The sequence below is a fragment of the Phoca vitulina genome, unplaced genomic scaffold, assembly GCF_004348235.1.
Source record: "Phoca vitulina isolate PV1807 unplaced genomic scaffold, GSC_HSeal_1.0 scaffold10, whole genome shotgun sequence".
Lineage (NCBI taxonomy): Eukaryota > Metazoa > Chordata > Mammalia > Carnivora > Phocidae > Phoca > Phoca vitulina.
Genome location: NW_022589713.1, coordinates 43,242,778 through 43,262,626, shown reverse-complemented (window position 1 = coordinate 43,262,626; position 19,849 = coordinate 43,242,778). Strand labels below are relative to the sequence as shown.

The following is a 19,849-nucleotide window of genomic DNA, read 5'->3' as shown; positions in this document are numbered from 1 at the left end:
ATTTCTGATGAGGCTTTTTTCTTCTTCCCAGTTCACCGGTGGATTCTGTATTATTTTATGCCATTACAACTCTCCACAACCTTTTATTGCATCAAGAAGGAGCTAAAATGGCAGTGCGTTTAGCCGGTGGGCTGCAGAAAATGGTTGCCTTGCTCAACAAAACAAATGTTAAATTCTTGGCTATTACAACAGACTGCCTTCAGATTTTAGCTTATGGCAATCAAGAAAGCAAGGTAAAAGAATTGTTCTGAATGTGGTTCATGGAGCGTCAGGGAATCCAGCGTCATGTCCTTCTGTGGACTCTTGCACATTCTTTGTATGCTTCATCCTTTGTGTATATCCTAGAAAAAAAAGTTGGACATCTCTTTTTCTTTAAATATTTGTCTGTCTGTATGAAGCTAGGTGATAGGGATATAGTGGGCAAACTTAGAGCTTTCATTCTTAGGTGGGTGATAGGCACCGAGATAATAATCTAATTATTATTTAATCCATTTATTCCAAGGAAGTAGAGGGGCTATGAGAGCATATATGTGAACCAGATCCTGTTTGGAAGGTTCAGGGAGACCTGTGGGAGGAAGTGATAGTTGAGTTCAGCTCTCAAGGATGAGGAGAGACTGACTAGGTGAAGGTCAGAGAGAGGAAATGACACCTTTGAAAGTCCTACTGAGGGAGGAGAGGGATGAGTTTATGAACAGTAAAGGTTTGAGATTGAGACTATTGAGATATCCAGCAGGGCAGGTCCCGCAGGGCCTTGTAGAATATGTTCAAAGAGTAATGGAAAGCAGTTCAGTATCAGCAGAGCATGAAGTGTTGAGATTTGTTTTTAGAAAATCAGGATAGTTTGGAGGTGGGGGTATCCAGGGAAGTAAAGGACAAGAATGAATGATTATTTTGTGATACATCATTTTAAGTAGGTGAATAACGATTAGGAAAAGCCAAGAGCCAAATCATTAGGAGTTCTAAGTGCCTGTTCTGGTTCAGATTTTCAACAAATCCACTTTGATACAGCATCATTATCTGGGCCTTACTGTTACATACCAACATGGTTTCTATTTGTTTCTTTTGCTGTGATCAGTGGGGGAGGAAGAAAATTGGGGCACAGTTGATATATTCTTGGGAGTACTGGGATTCCTGAATTTGAGTGGAATGCTGTAGGAGGAGGAGTTAAACAAGGCTCCAGTATGGGGAACTGGGTAATGGGTCCAGGAATACATTTAGGTCAATGGCAAGCTGGCTGAAATGCTTGTATAATAAAATAGGTTGGTAATGTGGCTTTTCTTGGGCATATGGTGAAGATTCCATGACTAATGATATATATATATATACACATGTCTTTCTAGCTGATCATTCTGGCTAGTGGTGGACCTCAAGCTTTAGTAAATATAATGAGGACCTACACTTACGAGAAACTACTGTGGACCACGAGCAGGGTACTGAAGGTGCTGTCTGTCTGCTCTAGTAATAAACCAGCTATTGTAGAAGCAGGTAAGTATTCTGAGTGTCATGTGTACAGCATCTTGCAGTTCTAATTAGATTACTTGTCTTAGGAAAAGGGTAATACAACTTGACCTATTAATGGGCTGAAATTGAATAGAACCAGTTTGTAGCCAAGATCACATTCAAAGTATATGTCCTGCTTGACACCTGCACTGGTGCTGTTTAAGCCTAGTTTAGGCAGAGCTCTTATTACCCATCAAAAATGATGGCTGATACTTGGTAGTTTATATTGTGTGCATGTTGGTAGCAGAGGAAAGGAATAGGTGGACCAACCAGGGCTTTTTGTTTTTTTATGATGAGGATACAGTTACTCTTCAGCTACCTAGCATCAGTTCTCCTTTCTGTAACCCACTTAACAGTATCTACCTGGACTCTTAAACCAAGCTTCATATCACAACTGGAAGAGGGAAAATATGAAAGCATGTAATAGAAGAAAATGCTGGGAGTAAAGTGTAGGGTTGGTAACACCTGTTTTTCTCACTTGTTGAGAGTAATTTTACTTGAGAATTTGTGGGAGGGGCATTATGATTACCCAGGATGGCGGCTGGCACTGGGACGGACAGGTGTGGCTGCGTTCATATTCAGCAAGGGAATGAAATTCTGGCAGCTATTCCAGAAATATGAGGAGTGCTTGCAAAAAATGCAGATTTTTGGACTTAATCAGAATCCTTGGAGTGAAGTGACAAGGTCAGTAGGTAGCTGGAAATGTGTATGGGACTGGAGACCTAGGCATCTTCCATTTTAAGAAGTTAGCCAGGTTATTCTGATGTTCATTTGTGTGTTCTGAAAACATTCAGCACCTGTGTCTCGCACTAGAATAAGCACGTGGTATACACTGGATAACCAAGCAGATATGGTCCCTATATTCTTCCATTCTGGTGAGGGTGACAAAAACATGCAAAAGACGGGGGGCATTACAACTTAGAATGACTTCTGTGTCAGGGAGAAAGGAACAGCAAATGCTGATACAGAAGTAATGGGGAGGGAAGAGCTTCCCTGGGAAGGGGACGTAAAATGGGATTGCAGGATGAGAAGGCATCTGTTAGCTATATGAGAAGTGGGGATTAGATGCCTTCCAGGCAGGGAAAAGAAACATGTGCTATGTCCTGAAGGTAAAAAAGAGATTGTTGATTTCTAAGTGCTAAAGAGGAAGTGTGTGTAACTAGAATTTAATGAGTAATTGGTGAGTAGCCCAGAATGAGGTTGGGGGGCTAGGTAAGGGCCCATATCTTACAGGACTTTCTAGGCCTTAAGTTGTTCATTTATGCTTTTTTTTCCAGCTTTAGAACCACAGATGTAGAATATTTAGTTCAGTTTGCAATGCTAGGTGGGATCCAAATTCTAAAGGGTTCCTTAAGGTTATGCTACAGAATTTGGCCTTTGTCTTACAGAAAATGAGAACTTACTAATGGTTATTAAGCAGTGGCACAGCATCACAGTGCTGTGTTTGGAATGTTAATACTAACCATGTGTGACAGTTTGAATGACCAAAGGCAAGCAGACCAGGCCACCGACATGTGTTACAGGCTTCTAGGAATGAAACAGTTTGGTATCAAAAATACACTGCAAAGGATGACTGTTTTGAGGTTTCTGAAAGAACCCATAGAGTATAATAACTTAGGGGTTAAAGGTAGAACCAGAAGTGGTTTGTGGTGGGGAGAACATTGGTACCATTAAGATAAAGGGAACTACCAGAAAGGGTTAATTAAGATTTGGAACAAGATCATTTAAGAAGCTGACATATTGAGTGACTAAAACGGCGGTAGGTAGGTGGAAACGTATGGTACTAAAATGCAGGGGAAGACTGGGCTAGAGATTTGGGAGTTGACCTGTCGCTGTAGGAGGGAAGGGGGTGTGTGCCTCAGGAGGCATCTGCATGGGACTCTTCCCTTAGACCTGCTGAATACAGTGTGTGTTTTTAAAGTCTACAGGCTGTTCTGATGGGACATTTGCAGTTGAGATCCACCCTGTTAGAGTGAAGAGTAAAGGGAGGGAATGAAATCTGTGAGGGAAAGAAGGTAGAGGGGAATCTAGTCATTTAACAGATATTGAGCATCAGCCTTTTGCAGGTCACTCTGTTAGTAGCTGGAGCTGCTATGAGGAAGGAACCAGATAGGGACGATCCTTGTCCTGTAGAGGAGGTAGACTTAATTTTAAAACAGACCTGAAAAGGGGCACCTGGCTGGCTCAGAGCATGCGACTCTTGATCTCCAGGCTCGTGAGTTCAAGCCCCACATTGGGTGTGGAGCCTACCTATGATTTAAAAAAATAATAAAATATGAAAAATAAAACAGACCTGAAAAGATGAACAAGGAGACGAGGGAAAGTATCTCACTACATTCAGAAGTGACTTCAGTAGGAGAGAGATGGGTGAAGTTAGGCCATTATGTGGGGAACTGAGCTTCCATTTAGACTTCTCCACCAGTATAAATGTCCTTCCTTGGGCTCCTAAATGGTGAAAGGTTGCGAACCTTTGGGGCACATGTTTTTGGAGTCAGTACCTTTCATACGGTCCCTGGTAATAAGCGTTACAGTGCGTTTTTGAATTGGTCTCCCATAGCTCCTTCAGGTCTTTACTCAGATGTCACTTTCACACTGAGGTGACCTAATTATACTACTTGAAATTGTAGCCCCCACCATCTTGTGTTATTTTTTTCCATAGCACTTAACACCATCTGACGTACTATGTAGTTTCAGTTTATTAACTGCGTATTTGTTTATTGTCTGCCTCTAGCTAGACTATGAGCTCTATGAGAGTACGGACCTTAGAGTATTTTGCTCACGGTAACAGCTCCAACTCAAAACAGGGCCTGATATTGGGTGAATATTTTTGAGATGATTGAATGGATGAAAGGAAACAAACAATACAAATACTACCTAAGGAGGACAGTGGAGATAATGAAGGCATTTTCCACATAGGGAAGGAACAATGGATACTCGACAGAAGTTGTCACTAGTTGAGGTGAATCGGAAAAGAAAGGGGAACTGAGCAACATCCTAGCAAATGAAAAGAAAGGACTTAGATGGAGGGGATAAGCTTTGGCAATGAAGAGGGACAGTCTCTAAGCCTAGAAGAGACAGTGCTGATAGGAATTGCCAGCTAATGGCCATTACCTGAGATCTTTTTCACATTCTAGGTGGAATGCAAGCTTTAGGGCTTCACCTGACAGATCCAAGTCAACGTCTTGTTCAGAATTGTCTTTGGACTCTTAGGAATCTATCAGATGCTGCAACTAAACAGGTAAATTTTGAGTACGCCAGTGCCTTGGTGACAGAAGTAAGTAAGATGAATATGTACTGAGCATTTGTTTTTATGTCCATAGGAAGGGATGGAAGGTCTTCTTGGGACCCTCGTTCAGCTTCTGGGCTCAGATGATATAAATGTGGTCACCTGTGCAGCTGGAATTCTTTCTAATCTCACTTGCAATAATTATAAGAACAAGATGATGGTCTGCCAAGTGGGTGGTATAGAGGCGCTTGTGCGTACTGTCCTTCGTGCTGGTGACAGGGAGGACATTACTGAGCCTGCCATCTGTGCTCTTCGTCATCTGACCAGCCGACACCAGGAAGCAGAGATGGCCCAGAATGCTGTTCGCCTTCACTATGGACTACCAGTTGTGGTTAAACTCCTGCACCCACCATCTCACTGGCCTCTGATAAAGGTAAACTCAATCAAAATAGAAGGCTGCAGAATTGAAAATGAACCACCTCTAGCTATTGGATGGCTGTCTAGGCATAAGGGATTGATAAGTACGAGTCGTATTCCTTAGTAAATAGGAAGTATGGCTAGGGTGGGGTCCCGAAGTATTTGTGAAGTCTGAGCTACTTTCAGGAGACACCAATAGATTTAGTGTGGTGGGAGTTTTAGGCTCAGAAGATGATTTTGTTGAGTTACATGCCCATTTTTTATTCTTCCTTTTCATCTACAGGCTACTGTTGGATTGATTCGAAATCTTGCCCTTTGTCCAGCAAATCATGCACCTTTGCGTGAGCAGGGTGCCATTCCGCGACTAGTTCAGTTGTTGGTTCGTGCCCATCAGGATACCCAGCGCCGTACATCTATGGGCGGAACACAGCAGCAGTTTGTGGTAGGTAAATCTGAATAGTGACACCTGGCTATTTAAAAGGAATGCATAAGTTCATAGGATCCTGAACTTCTTTGGTCATTGGTTCCTTCCATCTTCTTGCCTGTAGGGCTGTTTGCTAATGGTTTAAAAAAAACAAACAAAACTGACATGTTTCTGTGGCTGTGGAAAAGATAAGGAATAATGTGGCTCCTAGTGATGTTGCCTTTGACCTCTCCATTGCATCATCAGTCTTAAAAAGAGAGCATGGGTGTGATGTACTGCTGTGGGGTTAGGCACTTTATACAGTGTTTTCATTTAATCCATACAGAGGTTCACCTTTTTCGAAAGTAATAGGACCATAATTTGAATCCAAGTCTGATTTCAGAGCCGTTATTCCCCATTAGAACATGAGTTTTGCTTGTAAGTATGTTAACACACTTAAGTTTAGTGTCTCTTCCAGGAATGGTTTAAACCTTTTTCACAGACCTAGGAATACTAACAAATTTCAAGAATAAGTAGTAGCATTTCTGGAATCTTTACCCATAATCTCAGCCTAAAGCTTCGATGTTAGGTTTGAAATCTTTAAAAACTAGCTTCATTGTAAGTATCTAAAGACACTTTAGAATTTATTCCTCACAATTTATTTTTGAAGATTCAGATCTTCAGAGAGTCTTCTCTTATTGAATTAGGTTGCTTTAGAAAAATAAGAGCCTACCAGAACAGATTTTGGGCATCTCTTCTTGCTAGTTGTTACATGTACGTACTCATGATAGGGCCTCAGCTTTCTCCATTCGTTATTCTTGGTATTGGCCTGTCTCCATGAGGTGGCTTAAAAGAATGCAAAAGATACCTTTTATTTTAAGTCCCTTCTCTAGGAAGAAGTGAGTATTTGTGTCTTTATAAAAATCAAGTTGTTTATAAAAGCCACTAAAAGTACCAGAATCATTACCTTTTTTAAAACTCAGGAACAGGGAAAGCAGAGAGTATCTACATTTTGCAAAAGTTAACTTCCTTCTCCCATATAGACCACTGGTCAAACAGTCTTGGAGGCTGTGAGGAGTGGATCTTCCACTTGACAGCTCAATAGAATTTTAGCAGTTGGTGATAAAACTTTGCTTGGTTTTCACCTGATACACGTAGAAATACAAAAATAAATAGAGGGAGCATATGGAAGTAAAGCATTTGTCAGTCTGTGCATTATTTTGCCATCTTTGTGTATCTTTATATTTTCCTTTTACCGAAAGTGGTTGGTGTCTTGACTGTAAGAAAGTTATCTTTGGGATTCAGAGTATGTCAAAGCTCTATATCCTGTGCGTAGTATGTGTGTGTGTGGGGGGGGGTGCAGCTAGGAATTAGTGCCATCATGAGCCCCCCGCCCCCCCACCTCCGTAACGTTCATCTTCATGGAATCCTCCTTCATTCCTAAACCAGTTGCAAATTCTGGGGAACTTTGGGTGTATAATGTGAATAGTCTAGGAATTGCTACTCAGAACAGAAAGCCTTTCTGTTTATAAACTTTAGGGAGGAGAATGTCCTATTTGTTAACCATGTTTCTTTTGGTAGGAGGGGGTCCGTATGGAAGAAATTGTTGAAGGTTGTACTGGAGCCCTTCATATCCTAGCTCGGGATGTTCACAACCGAATTGTAATCAGAGGACTAAATACCATTCCATTGTTTGTGCAGGTATGTTGGTTTCATGTGAGGTGTTCTAGATTTTATGAGTCTATAAATAAAATTTCAGGATTTTAATGATAAACAGAATTTCAGAAAATTAGGGACCAAGTTAGGGGCAATTTTTCATCTATCTCCATTTATAAAATGACAACACTCTGCTCATGCCCCCTGCCAATGAATGACAAATGGAATCTGAATGTATAGTGTCCTTTTAGTTGAGTACATTTAACTTTATGAAAAGTCCCTTCATTTTCCCTGGGCAGTAGGAGAAACATTGGGGCTAGAGCCTGAAGAAGAGGAATACTTCATACTCCACTTTTGGGGTGCTGAGTTTTGGAGGTAGGAGAGCTGGTCTTGGTTGCCAGAGCACAGGCCTCCAGCCACCTCCTGATTTGCCAGATCTGAGCTCAACTAAAACTGTCACTGAAGAACGGGTTTGTAGCCGAAAGTGGTCTAGAAAACCTGTGCTCCAGAGCATCACATACCTGAGAAGTTAGAGAATATGATTTACTACAAGTAGTGCAAACGCCTCGTTCTCTCTGAATTGGGAATGTTTGCAGCACGGTGGGGTGCTTGCCGTGTTTTTCCTTTAGATTTAAGTAGGTTTTGTGTTTTTCTCCTTAGCTGCTTTATTCTCCCATTGAAAATATCCAAAGAGTAGCTGCTGGGGTCCTCTGTGAACTTGCTCAGGACAAGGAGGCTGCGGAAGCCATCGAAGCAGAGGGAGCCACAGCTCCTCTGACAGAGTTACTTCACTCTAGGAACGAAGGTGTAGGTAAGTAGAAGAGGAACCAGAACCTTTAGCTGTTTTATACAGGAAAGCCTCAGGTTTTCCTCAGGGGCCTTTTTTCCTTTCCTCTCCCAGCAACATACGCAGCTGCTGTTTTGTTCCGAATGTCTGAGGACAAGCCACAGGATTACAAGAAACGGCTTTCAGTTGAGCTGACCAGTTCTCTCTTCAGAACAGAGCCAATGGCTTGGAATGAGGTAGGCGGTGTGGACATGTTTATTCAGTAGTGTGCAGTTTCCCTTCCAATGTTCATACACATTTATTTGCATTTACTGTGTCCTTGGCTTGAATATTCATCCTTTCTGCTACCTTAGCAGCCCCTATGAGGAAGAACCATGACTTTAAACAGCCTATTCAGAACAAACAATGCTACTTCACTTAGAATTCGTGAGGGAGATGGATGAAAAAGTTATCAGGTTAAAGCATCTTTTTCGAAAGGGATGTTTTTCCAAAAGGGAATATTTTTCCTTTTAAGGAAAGAGGCACACTCTATTAAACACTTTTAGTTGGAGATGAATTTATTGATACTGTTTAAATTTTCAATTTTTCATCTACTTTTCTATTTGAATTTCTGTGAATTTGTCTTGAGTATTTATCCTTAGTACAGAATTGTTCTTGAAATAGTAGAACCACCCTGGAAGTTCATTCAATTATGCTACATAGTCATACAGTGGATTATATGAATGGAAAGAGATCCTGTAGATTGTTAGGTGAAAAAGAAAAGCAGATTGCCAAATAGTGAGTAATATGTTAGTTGGGTTTTAATGGGCAGTCTTAACATGTTCCAACTTGGGCCATGAACTTCCCCAAACCTGTTCCTCTCTCCTAGTCTTCCCCTTTCATCTGCTCAGGCTAAAAATCTTTCATAGGTCATACCCTATTTGTCAGCAACTCATGTTGGGGGTAGACACTTTGCCTATTTTGTTGACTGTTATATTTGCTGAAAGCATAAATTAGTGAATATTTTCAATACTGTGTGTAGTGACAAACATGTTGCTCTACTTATTAGGAGTGAATTTTTGAGGGGTGGAGTTTGAAGTATTTCTGTGAGTTCTTTGTTCCTTCTATAACCTGAAAATAAGTATGTTTTCAGAATATTAGAGAGTATACTTGAGAATTTTTGTTTTTATTTTGCTTCCTTGCCTTGTACCTGTTTATCTAGACTGCTGATCTTGGACTTGATATTGGTGCCCAGGGAGAACCCCTTGGATATCGCCAGGATGGTATGTGTCTCAGATTTCTCGATTAACTCCAGGTCAAGCTAAGGTTCCAAAGCTTTATCAGAAGAGCTGGTTTGCTCATCTGGGAAACCAGTGTTGGCAGGAAAGTAGTGGCAGCAGTTAAAGGCACTTCTGAAATGCCAGAGTCAGCAGCAGTAGCTCTCGTGGAGCCTAGGGAATTTGGAGCCGCACACTGAGCAGGCGGCAGGATCACACCAACAAATATGTGTCACGACTACTGGGCCTCTGCAGTGCAGAACATGACAAGTTGCCTATGTAGTCCCTTTTTTGGTCAGAGAACCTGTAATCTCTGTGTCTGCAACCCGCCCAGGAAGTAAGAATATGGGGAACTCTGGCTCCAAGCTCAGATCTGGGGTGGATCTGCACAGTTCTATTATCAGGGTATTCCGAAAAGCTCGTTCAAATCTGGGTAATGGAGATGGAGCATGGGGTAGACCGTGAACAAATACAGCTATTCACCTTATGTTTATAATCTCATCTAGGTTTTCCTAAGTATTAAACCACTGAAGCTCATAGGCGTCTTACATGACAGAGATCTAAATGTCAACCCTTAACGTAAAGGTTTCATTGGAAACAGCAGCTTGAATTTTCTCAGTTCCTTTGTATTACTGGACTCTGCAACAGATAGATTACATCCGCCAGACTGCCTTGCTTTTGCTTTCTTCTCTTGCCCATGACCTGTTGATGCCTGGGCGGTCATACACACAGTAGATTGCTTGCTGCCCCTTCTCAGGGATTTTATGTCTCTACTGAAGCAAACACAAAATGTTCGGTGGTAAACGGATGGTGTGGTTAGAACCTGCTGGTCTGCCTCTCCTGGAAACAGACTTTGTATATAGCCTTGTGGGTGGCCTGGCAGTGAGTAATTACTTGGTTGAAGAAAGCTAGAAGTTGAACAGGCTAGAAAGGCCTGCTTTCTGAGACAAGTTTGCTGCCATTGAAGGCCCGCGCCTTAGCGTTAACTTTAACGTCTTTCTCCTCTTTTCCTCTTTCCCTTGCTCCTTTTGTTTCCACCCTGACTACTCTAGATCCCAGCTATCGTTCTTTTCACTCTGGTGGATATGGCCAGGATGCCTTGGGTATGGACCCCATGATGGAGCATGAGATGGGTGGCCACCACCCCGGTGCTGACTATCCAGTTGATGGGCTGCCAGATCTGGGGCATGCCCAGGACCTCATGGATGGGCTGCCTCCAGGCGACAGCAATCAGCTGGCCTGGTTTGATACTGACCTGTAAATCATCCTTTAGGTAAGAAGTTAAAAAAAGCCAGTTTGGGTAAAATACTTTTACTCTGCCTACAGAACTTCAGAGAGACTTGGTTGGTAGGGTGGGAGTGGTTTAGGCCTATTTGTAAATCTGCCACCAAAACAGATACATACTTTGAAAGGAGATGTCTTAGAACATTTGACTGTTCTCAGATTTCTGGTTAAGTGGTCATGTGTGGAAGTTATTAACTTTAATGTTTTTTGCCACAGCTTTTGCAACTTAATACTCAAATGAGTAACATTTGCTGTTTTAAACATTAATAGCAGCCTTTCTCTCTTTATACAGCTGTATTGTCTGAACTTGCATTGTGATTGGCCTGTAGAGTTGCTGAGAGGGCTCGAGGGGTGGGCTGGTATCTCAGAAAGTGCCTGACACACTAACCAAGCTGAGTTTCCTATGGGAACAATTGAAGTAAACTTTTTGTTCTGGTCCTTTTTGGTCGAGGAGTAACAATACAAATGGATTTTGGGAGTGACTCAAGAAGTGAAGAATGCACAAGAATGGATCACAAGATATGGAATTTATCAAACTCTAGCCTTGCTTGTTAAATTTTTTTTTTAAATATCTGTAATGGTACTGACTTTGCTTGCTTTGAAGTAGCTCTTTAATTTTTTTTGCAGTAACTGTTAGTTTTTTAAGTCTCTCGTAGTGTTAAGTTATAGTGAATACTGCTACAGCAATTTCTAATTTTTAAGAATTGAGTAATGGTGTAGAACACTAATTCATAATCACTCTAATTGTAATCTGAATAAAGTGTAACATTGTGTAGCCTTTTTGTATAAAATAGACAAATAGAAATGGTCCAATTAGTTTCCTTTTTAATATGCTTAAAATAAGCAGGTGGATCTATTTCATGTTTTTGATCAAAAACTTTATTTGGGATATGTATGGGTAGGGTAAATCAGTAAGAGGTGTTATTTGGAACCTTGTTTTGGACAGTTTACCATTTGCCTTTTATCCCAAAGTTGTTGTAACCTGCTGTGATACGATGCTTCAAGAGAAAATGCGGTTATAAAAATGGTTCAGAATTAAACTTTTAATTCATTCGATTGTGTCACCTTTTTCTCCTTGTCATTAACTGGTTTGTGAGGATAGTTTATTCAGCTTCATCCTGAGGAAAACACACACAGTGGTATAATTGAAGTTGTAATGAGAGAGAGCGCCTTACATCCAGATGGGATTGTTTGCCAAGTTTCTTTAACAGTGGGTCCTGGGTTAAGTTGCACCAGAAACCTCAATTCAAAGGCATGTCATGTCATCTTTGGGCTACATGGAACCAGACTGAAAGCCATATAGGCTTCCCCCGCTCCAGACACCATCAGATGGATCCTTTCTATTAAGGTAATAATGAAAAATTAGCTACCTGGATTTGGATTTCAAGCACCTTCACATAATGGAGAGGGGAATTCCTTCAACTCCCCTTTGAACTGAAAATTAAGATGGTTTAAGTGTTGATGTTTATCGTGGACATAATCAGACCAGAATGGAGCCTTCTTCCACCTGTCTGCCAGGTAATCCTGTCATCCTGGCGGTAGGTCTGACAGCCTTCGTTCATACCTCAGGGCAGTCAGTAGACCTGTTAAGACTTGTGTTTTGGTCTTTAGAAAGAGTGAAAGTGTTTTGTGCTTAGGGAGAGCTGTTTGAGTTACCGGGTATTTTTATTTGATTAAGATCATGACTGTTAGATAAACATGTTCACTTCCTTTTGGCTGAGGTTTTGTGAAAGCCACTGTGGTCTAAAGTGTAAATAGGGATCGGAGAGGAGACCCTGTACCTGGGGAGGTGGATGGTTTCAGGTTCCTTCCAGTGCATGACAGAATCATGCCAGTATCACAGGAAGCTTCACACAAGGTACCACAGCAGGGTGTTTCATTTAAAGAACTTCTTAAAATCAGAAAACATTTTCAGAGCTTTGCCTAAAATCATTATAGTTTTGAAGTTCCACTTAAAAATGTAAAGTTAATCTGATTCAGCAAGGTGGTTCTGCAAGTAGTAATACAAAGCGCCAAGAATAGCCAAGACACTTGGGAAGAATGAGGGGGGAAGACTTGCTCTAGTTAGGTCAGGACCTAACTAAAAGGGTAGAGGGAGTTAGCAGTTATTGGCACAGACAGCTGTGGAAGATGTGGACATAGTATTTTAGAGGTAGCATTGGAGGTCAGTGTGAAGAGAGGGACTTTTTAGTAAAGGTATGGAACAATTGGTAGCCATTTGGAAAAAATGAAAATGCAGGGGTAAAAAAAAAAAAAAAATCCATGACCTACAAAATACCAAGATTTTAAAGACAAGTAGGGTCGGTATTAATGATTTTTCTTTTGCCTCGAACTCCATTATTAATTATGGCTTGGGAGAGCACTGCGCAACAGCCCATGTTTCCGATAACCACTGTATTCGTACTAGAGAACAGCCGTCCTGCAGTAGAGAGCTACAGCTTCACACGGCAGTGTGTGGATACCGCAAACAGGACTGACCAAAAGCAAGTTAAAAATGCATGCTGTAGGACCTCATTGATCGAATAAAAGGGCAAACTTTTTGGAGGACATCACCCATGGATGGTAAAAACAAAAGCAAGGAGGTGATTGGATTTCTACAGAAATCAGAATAGTGGTTACCTGGGGAGAGGGGGGCGCCTACGACATTTGATCCCATTGCAGTGACCGCCACTAAGCTGAAGAATGCAGCTCTTTTCCATGGTGGAGCAGATGTTCTAGACATGAGGCTTCAATCTGATTATTTGAATCCTTGACAGTGAAAGATTTTAAATATGATTTTTAATTTTTGATTTCTGTAATAAAAACAGGTCTGAATCATGCTGTTTGGTTTATAAAGTGGAGAGTGCCCAGTTGATTGCAGTTATTTTGTTCTGATAGGTGAGAATTTAAAATGGCCTTACCTTGCCTTGAGTGAATCACCCACCAGATGCAATGGCAGAGTGAGGGGCAAGGCTGAGAAGATGGTGCTTCCTTTTCCTCCTCCGTCAGCATGCTGGGGGGAGTCTCCTGCCCCTCCCCACCCCACGAGTGAGCTAGAGGCAGGTGACAGGCTGCCCTTACTGCCTCTACAGTAGGGGCCCTAAAACAGGATTTAAAAGAAGACCAGTCTTCCTTCACATCAGGACTCCATACCTCCCTGCTCCTCATTCTGAGCTGTGACTTCTTGCTTCTCATCCCTATACTTCCCTTCTCAGCCCCACTGAAGCTTGAGGCTTTCACGGCCTCCTAAACTTTGGCTGGTCTTGTCCCCACCTGCCCTACTTCCCTACCAGTTCCTTCCTGAATCTCCTACCTCAGCTCCTGCATAAATCCATGGATTCTGTCACCAGGGGAGGGAGAAAAAGGAATCTTGCTTCAAGCCAAGAGCCTTAGCCTCCAGGGGTCCCGCTTTCTGAGCTGTGTCACAGGGATAAAGCCTGCATGCAGTCACAGAATTGACCTGAGAACCTCGTGAGATAATCTTGAAAAGCTTCAGGGTAATAGGGGAACCATGAAGAGCTAGACGAGTACAGAGAACTGTAAGAGAAAATTCTGTTGCTGCATCCTAGAGACCCACAGCTTAGCTGCCCCGATGATTGTCCTCTCCTCTCAGGAGAGCAGTGGCCAGGGTGTGGCTCTTCAGAGGGACAGACCCCTCCCCTGGGCACCTGCTCTCAGGCTGTAAGTTAAGGCAAGGTCTTGAAGCTTTGGGCCTGCTGTTCACGGAGGGAAAGGTAGTTCTGTGCAGCCATTCACCTGGTCATCTCCTGCTCCCCAGTCTGCTCTGCAACTTGTGACCCCATTTGTCCCTGAAGAGGCTCAACCGATGGTCGTAGCCAGCTAAAGAGCAAATAGCTGAAGCACGAAAGTAGGGGGAATGAGGGCCAGTAGGTGCCTGGGTCTGGGCCCCTTGCCACTGCCAGAATCCTGAGAGCTCTAATGGGCCAGGAGCCAGGGGCCAGTTCTCTTAGAACTGGAGCCAGCCTGGGAAGCCAAATAGGAGGGTATGGGCCTCACGTGGGGAAGGGTTAGGCCTCCTGCTGCCCACCCAGCCAGGCCTGTTCGTGTCCCCTATGCCCGAGCTCAGTGGGGCCAGGGCTGTTCCTTTCCACTTGGCGCCTTTACGAGAATAAAAAGGATCCCCTAACTAACTAACTCCAGGATGACAGCCTCACGTCCCTGTGAAGCCTGGCCTGGGCTAGCCTCAGTGCCCTAGCACCCTGCTTGTCCCTTGCCTACTCAGATAGCTTTTCCTGAAAAAGGCAATGCTGAGGGGCTCCGGGCCAAGAAGGGTCCATTCAACAAAACCATTCTGGAATGTTAAAACTTTTCTGTTTTACCTCAAACAGCAAAGACGACTCCATGCCCTTAACTAAAAAGGGTAAAGCAGAATCTTCCAGTGCTCTGAAATACCTTCTGGGAAGACTCCAGGCACAGAACTCCAGGGCAGTTCTCCCAAGAACTGAATGAAGGGAGAAAACAGATTTATTTCCTGGGACAATAGGGAGACCCTTGCCTGTTCCCTGGACCCAGCCAACAAGGCGACTGGAGCTGAGGGCCAGGCCTCCGGCTTCTCCCCCACCCCAGGACCACAGGCAAAATGAGTGGGGCATGGAGCGTCCTCACCATGGGCGGCGAGTAGGCTAGGAGACATGGAAGGAGACTGCGTGGGCCACTCTTGTGCCGTAACTGCTCCCAGCTCGAGCTCTGGGTACCCCGCTGCGGGGCACACAAAGGCTGTGGAGTCGGGTCCTTATTTCAACCAGACTCTGGGGCCTTGGGCAGCCGGACTGCCCCCTCTGAGCCTGTTTTCTCTCAGAAAATGAAGCTAAGGCGGCCTTCTTTGTCGGCTGTGGTGGCGAGTAAGGTAACACCTAGGCTCCTGATGGAGTTGGACACACACAACTGCTGTTTTCAGTACTAACCGCATGGAGGCTGGCGAGCTACCCAGACCACGGCTAAGGCGGCAAGGTGGGGCTGTTGGTGACGACGTGACCGGCTTCCTGTGATGCAATAGATGGGGCCACCTATGCGCCCCCTGGTGCTTCTCCCGCCCACTCTGCCTGCATGCCCTTTCCTTTTACAGATGGGGAGACGGGCCCCAGAGAGGCTAAGGAAGGGCCTCAACTTGCTCACGTGGTTCGAGCTGCCCAGGACCCACCCCTACCTTCCAGGCCACATTCAAGAGTAAGCCTTCCTCAGCATCACAGTCCCAGCACCTTTCTGCAGTGTCCACCAAATATTTCCATGGGCTTCTTACATACATAGGAGGTTTAAGGGCATATGTGTGACGGAACATGGGAAGAAGCTGGAAAGGTTCTAAGGATAAGGGGGTAATAGGCAGGAGTTGGCATCAAAGTAGAACCCCTCCCCCCATCACAACACCTAGATGGGCAGACTTTCAAGGAAGCCAGGGTTCCTCAAGCGTTTTGCATCCTTTAGGCAAACTCTGCACTGTCTGCCTGTTTATGGAGCCTTGCCCAGCCCTCCCCAGGATTCGTGGATTCAGTTTGTCCCTGAAGGTCAAAGGTGGGAGGTAAAAGTGGGAGGAAGACGAGGCTAAAACTAGCTTCCACAGGCTTGCTCTGGAGCTGCGGCTGGGAGAGCATTCACTCCTAGTCCTGTCTTAAATCTTCTCTGGAGAAAGAGGCTCACAGATGCCGCAGGCTGAGGACTGTGGCTTCTCGCGTCCTTGATTAGCACAGGCTTTCGTGGAGGCCTACCTAGCACACACACACAGGGAAAGCACATTCTCAGAACAGCTAGCAAACCTGTGGCTTCCAGATGCATCCCACAGGAATGAAGGAACCACTCCATTCTGAGTGGGTTTCCTAGGGCCCAGGATTAGAACACCTCAGCCAGAAGGTTCTGGGTTCAGCTGACTTTATTAAGTCCAAATAGAGCTATGGGTGGCGATGTGAATGTGTGTAGCCAAAGGCTGGTGCTGCAGAGCAGGCTTGTGCTAAGTGCCTTCTTGCCTAGTGTCCAACAGCTTGGAGGATTTCCAGGGCCAAGGAAGCCACCACACTGTCAGCAGACGAACTGTGAGAAAAACCAGAGTAGAAACACTTAGCCACCTCCAGGGCAAAATGCGCCCTCTTCCAAAGGGGCTGGCCTCTTTTGTACCTGAGTATCTGATGGACCAGCTCCTTCATAAAGTTGCCCTGTGTATCATCTTGAGGCGCAGAAGCAGGACACTCAGGCTCCAGGGCCTCAAGGTGAGAACCCCTCAGCCCACAGTCCCAGAGGGCTCCGAACTGGCCTTGCGGGCACCCCTAAACTAGGCCTGAGTTCCTGCCCCCCCAACCTGACACTGAGCTGTAAGGGCAAGTCAGCAGCCAGCCCCCGCCTAGCCCGGGTCCTGCAACGGGCCTGCCCAGAGCCGGCCTGCAGCTGACTTGGGCACAAGGGCTAAGACCCCAGACCTGCCTCCGATGCTGACTCTCCCTGCTCCATGTTGCCACTTCCTGGCCAGTCATCCAGGAGGCTTTGCGTTTCTTACTCCCCTAGGTGTGGATGTGCAGTCAAGAGCTTAACATGGAAAATTCGCTACTGGAGCTAATTGAGGCCCATTTAAACCTGTGCCTTAGCAACTGGTAGCAAGGAAAAGAACAACATACGGCACTGCCTTGAAGTATAAAATTAGCTTATGGCAGACTCCTGACTACACAGAAATAGAGCTGTCGCCAAATCACCAGGGGTGGGGGCGCTGCATAAGCAGTGGGTCACAGTGGACGGGGCTGCGGTCAGGAGACGGTGCCGCCCATTCCTGCTGTGCGCATCAAAGGTCCCAAGGGATGGCAAGAATGTGTTTGAACTCCGCCTGATCCCGGCTGAGTCAAGGCTAGGCTGGTGGGAGTCCTGCTGCCCACCCTGCCCACCAGAGCAGCCCAGAGGCCCCCGTGACTGGCAAGGAGGTGCACCGACCTCTGGCAGCGCCACACTGGAACTGAGAGCCCGGCCACCCACTCATTCTTGGTCAACATAAGACCTTTTCTGGTTGCGCCAGCTGAACGGAGCCCAAACAAGACAACTTCTTTAGCAGCAACCTCCCCAACCCAACTCTTGAGATCTGCCTGGTGTACGCATTTCAGTTGCTGCAGTGTTGGGCGGGGGTGCAGGATTGGCTCCCAGCTTTGTGGAGCACTGAGCTATGTTTTGACACATTTGGTCCAAATCTGGGTCCAGCCCTGAGGGGTGCTGGCTTTGGCCTCCAGGCAGCTGGAGGCCCCTGCTGGCTGAGGGCTCCCACAGAGGCAGGTGCTGGAAAGGAAGGGCTCGTGGGGCTCTCCGCTCAACTCCCGTCTGCAGTGGCTCTCCCGGGCCCTCCTTGGCACGCATCCGCTCAGAGTGGCTTCATCATGGCACAAGCCCAGGTCTCTGGGGACAGATGCCACATACTCTGTGGCCCAGCCTAGGGAGTCCCTGGCCATGCCTTATACCACAGGGGCCCAGCAGAGTGAGGAGGGTCCCCCCAAAGCTAGCCTGTTCCTCCCCCTCACCTCACAGAGACCTTGGATAACCTCCCTCTGTGGCTTAAACTTGAGAGGAGAGGAACTGGAGTTGTCTAGGAGATGGCATCCCTTCCCCACAGACCACTTCTTAGCAATGCCCCAGCCATGTATTTTTCTTCAAATTAATACTGAACCCAAGACACCAGGAAGCAGAATTCAGAGAACCCTGTGGTTCTGAAAACCAACCAGGAAACCCCAGCACCCATTCGTGTCTTGCGTGCCCAGTGAAGACCCGGTACCCCAGAGAGCAGCTCAGGGGACTGTGGCCCCCGGCACCTCCCTCAGCTCTGGGGACGGCGGCCCGACCGCAAGCCCGGCTCTGGCGCCGTCACACACAGTGAGCCATCCTCAACACAGTCTGACTGCAGGATGGATGCCTATGGGCAACTTTCTTCTTATTCCCATGAAGTTTTCTTTGGTCACTTGGCATTAACAGTTCAGATCTAGTGTAACAACTTGTAAGCCCCACCCCCCACCTGCCACCACCTCTCAAGTTCAGGATCTGTGTGTGTGGGGGGGTGTCACTGTGGGATGAACCCCCCCCGCCGCAGCCCTTATTTTACCAAGATGATAGTGGTGCCCGCCTTCACAGCGAGTGAGGCGCTCCTGGGCGACAGGGCAGCCTCAGGCTGTGAAGCTCACTGCCAGGAAATACTGCACACGCGGAGTAGAGAGCTGAGGACCGGGAGGCTGACCTAACCACACACTGTCAGCTTCTGGGTGACACACAGTCTGTTCTACAGGTTCCAGGTTTTCCCTGAAGACGTGGCCAAGGAAGACAGCCTGGTGCTGTCAGTCCTGACCCCAGCCCTGCCCAAACCCCTGCGAGGTGGTGACGATGAGGCCATGTGTACATGGGCTGGCCACTGCCTTCCTTGTGAGGTTCATCACATCCCCTCCTGCCGTCCCCCCCATCTCTCTTCCCTATAGATGGGAATATACCCCCCCACAGCAGGGCTAAGACATTCTACTTTTCTCCCTCCCCCCTGCTGACCTCCCCAAACCCCACCACCAGCACAGTGGGGATTCCCGGAGGGTGGAGGGGCACAGCGGCCCCTCCCACACTGGCAATGACAGGCTGGAAGGTATGGGTCCTGGGGTGTGGGGAAGCCCAGTAGACTCTACACTGCTCCTCCTGGGCCTACTTACCCCCCAGCCGGGGCCAGCCACTCCAGAGCCTGCAGAAGGCTGCTGGCATCCTTAAGGCTCTCCAGGTGTTTCTTATTGGATGTGACCTGCAAGGGAGGGAGAAGAAAGTGGTTGGCTGGCCCATCCCTGACTTGGGCCCCACTGGATGGGCACTCTGGGTCTCAGGCTACTGGCGGTGTTAGGGAGCATGCCCCGAGTCCTACCCCCCCCCCCCCCCAGGGCACTGCTGACCAGAGCACTAGAGGCAGAGAGTGGCGGCCCCTGGTGGGGGCGGGGGGGGGCGCTGGCGAGCAGGAGGGAGTCCATTGGGGCTGGAGATAGGCCAGTTCAGGGTGGGGTGCCTCCTGTGGGTCCCTCAGGAAAGTTTGTGTTCTGGAAGCCTGAACTTCTGAGTTAGAGCAAATGATGGTGAATGAACTTTTCCAGTTGTTAGAGACAGGACTACTTGGGGCCTTGAGCCCAACACAACCTCTTTCATTCGGACAGAAGAATCATAGTTCTGGGTGCCTGGAGATCTGAGGGGCCTGAGGGAAGAAGTACTAATAACCAAACCAGGGCACATACCCCTTCCCGAGTACCCTGGGGACTGGGCCCTGGCTCAACACCACGGTCCTGGAACAGGAAAAACACATGGGAATCTCTGAGTCTGTGGTGCCTATAAGCTGAATCATACACTCT

At 46.1% G+C, this 19,849-nt stretch overlaps 2 protein-coding genes across 10 annotated transcripts in view; one reads left to right on the top strand and one right to left on the bottom strand.

Moving 5' to 3' along the window:
• CTNNB1 (catenin beta 1) overlaps positions 1–11,590 on the top strand; it is a 39,851-nt gene extending 28,261 nt beyond the window's left edge. The window contains exons 6-16 of one of the 3 annotated variants that reach the window (XM_032408930.1): positions 32–233; positions 1,341–1,485; positions 4,635–4,738; positions 4,821–5,159; positions 5,427–5,585; positions 7,128–7,247; positions 7,863–8,013; positions 8,104–8,225; positions 9,191–9,251; positions 10,298–10,518; positions 10,981–11,590. In XM_032408930.1, the coding sequence (XP_032264821.1) occupies positions 32–233; positions 1,341–1,485; positions 4,635–4,738; positions 4,821–5,159; positions 5,427–5,585; positions 7,128–7,247; positions 7,863–8,013; positions 8,104–8,225; positions 9,191–9,251; positions 10,298–10,506 (1,612 nt within the window). In that variant the 3' untranslated portion in view covers positions 10,507–10,518; positions 10,981–11,590. Of the gene's footprint in view, positions 1–31; positions 234–1,340; positions 1,486–4,634; positions 4,739–4,820; positions 5,160–5,426; positions 5,586–7,127; positions 7,248–7,862; positions 8,014–8,103; positions 8,226–9,190; positions 9,252–10,297 lie in introns of all 3 variants that reach the window. The other 2 variants (XM_032408929.1, XM_032408928.1) reach the window with 2 other exon arrangements.
• Positions 11,466–19,849, bottom strand: part of ULK4 (unc-51 like kinase 4) — a 609,379-nt gene continuing 600,995 nt past the window's right edge. For all 7 annotated transcript variants that reach the window (XM_032408919.1, XM_032408921.1, XM_032408920.1 and 4 more), the window contains 2 exons: positions 19,172–19,257; positions 11,466–16,550 (listed from right to left, as the gene is read on the bottom strand). In XM_032408919.1, coding sequence (XP_032264810.1) covers positions 16,487–16,550; positions 19,172–19,257 — 150 coding nt within the window. In that variant the 3' untranslated portion in view covers positions 11,466–16,486. The remainder of the gene's footprint in view (positions 16,551–19,171; positions 19,258–19,849) is intronic.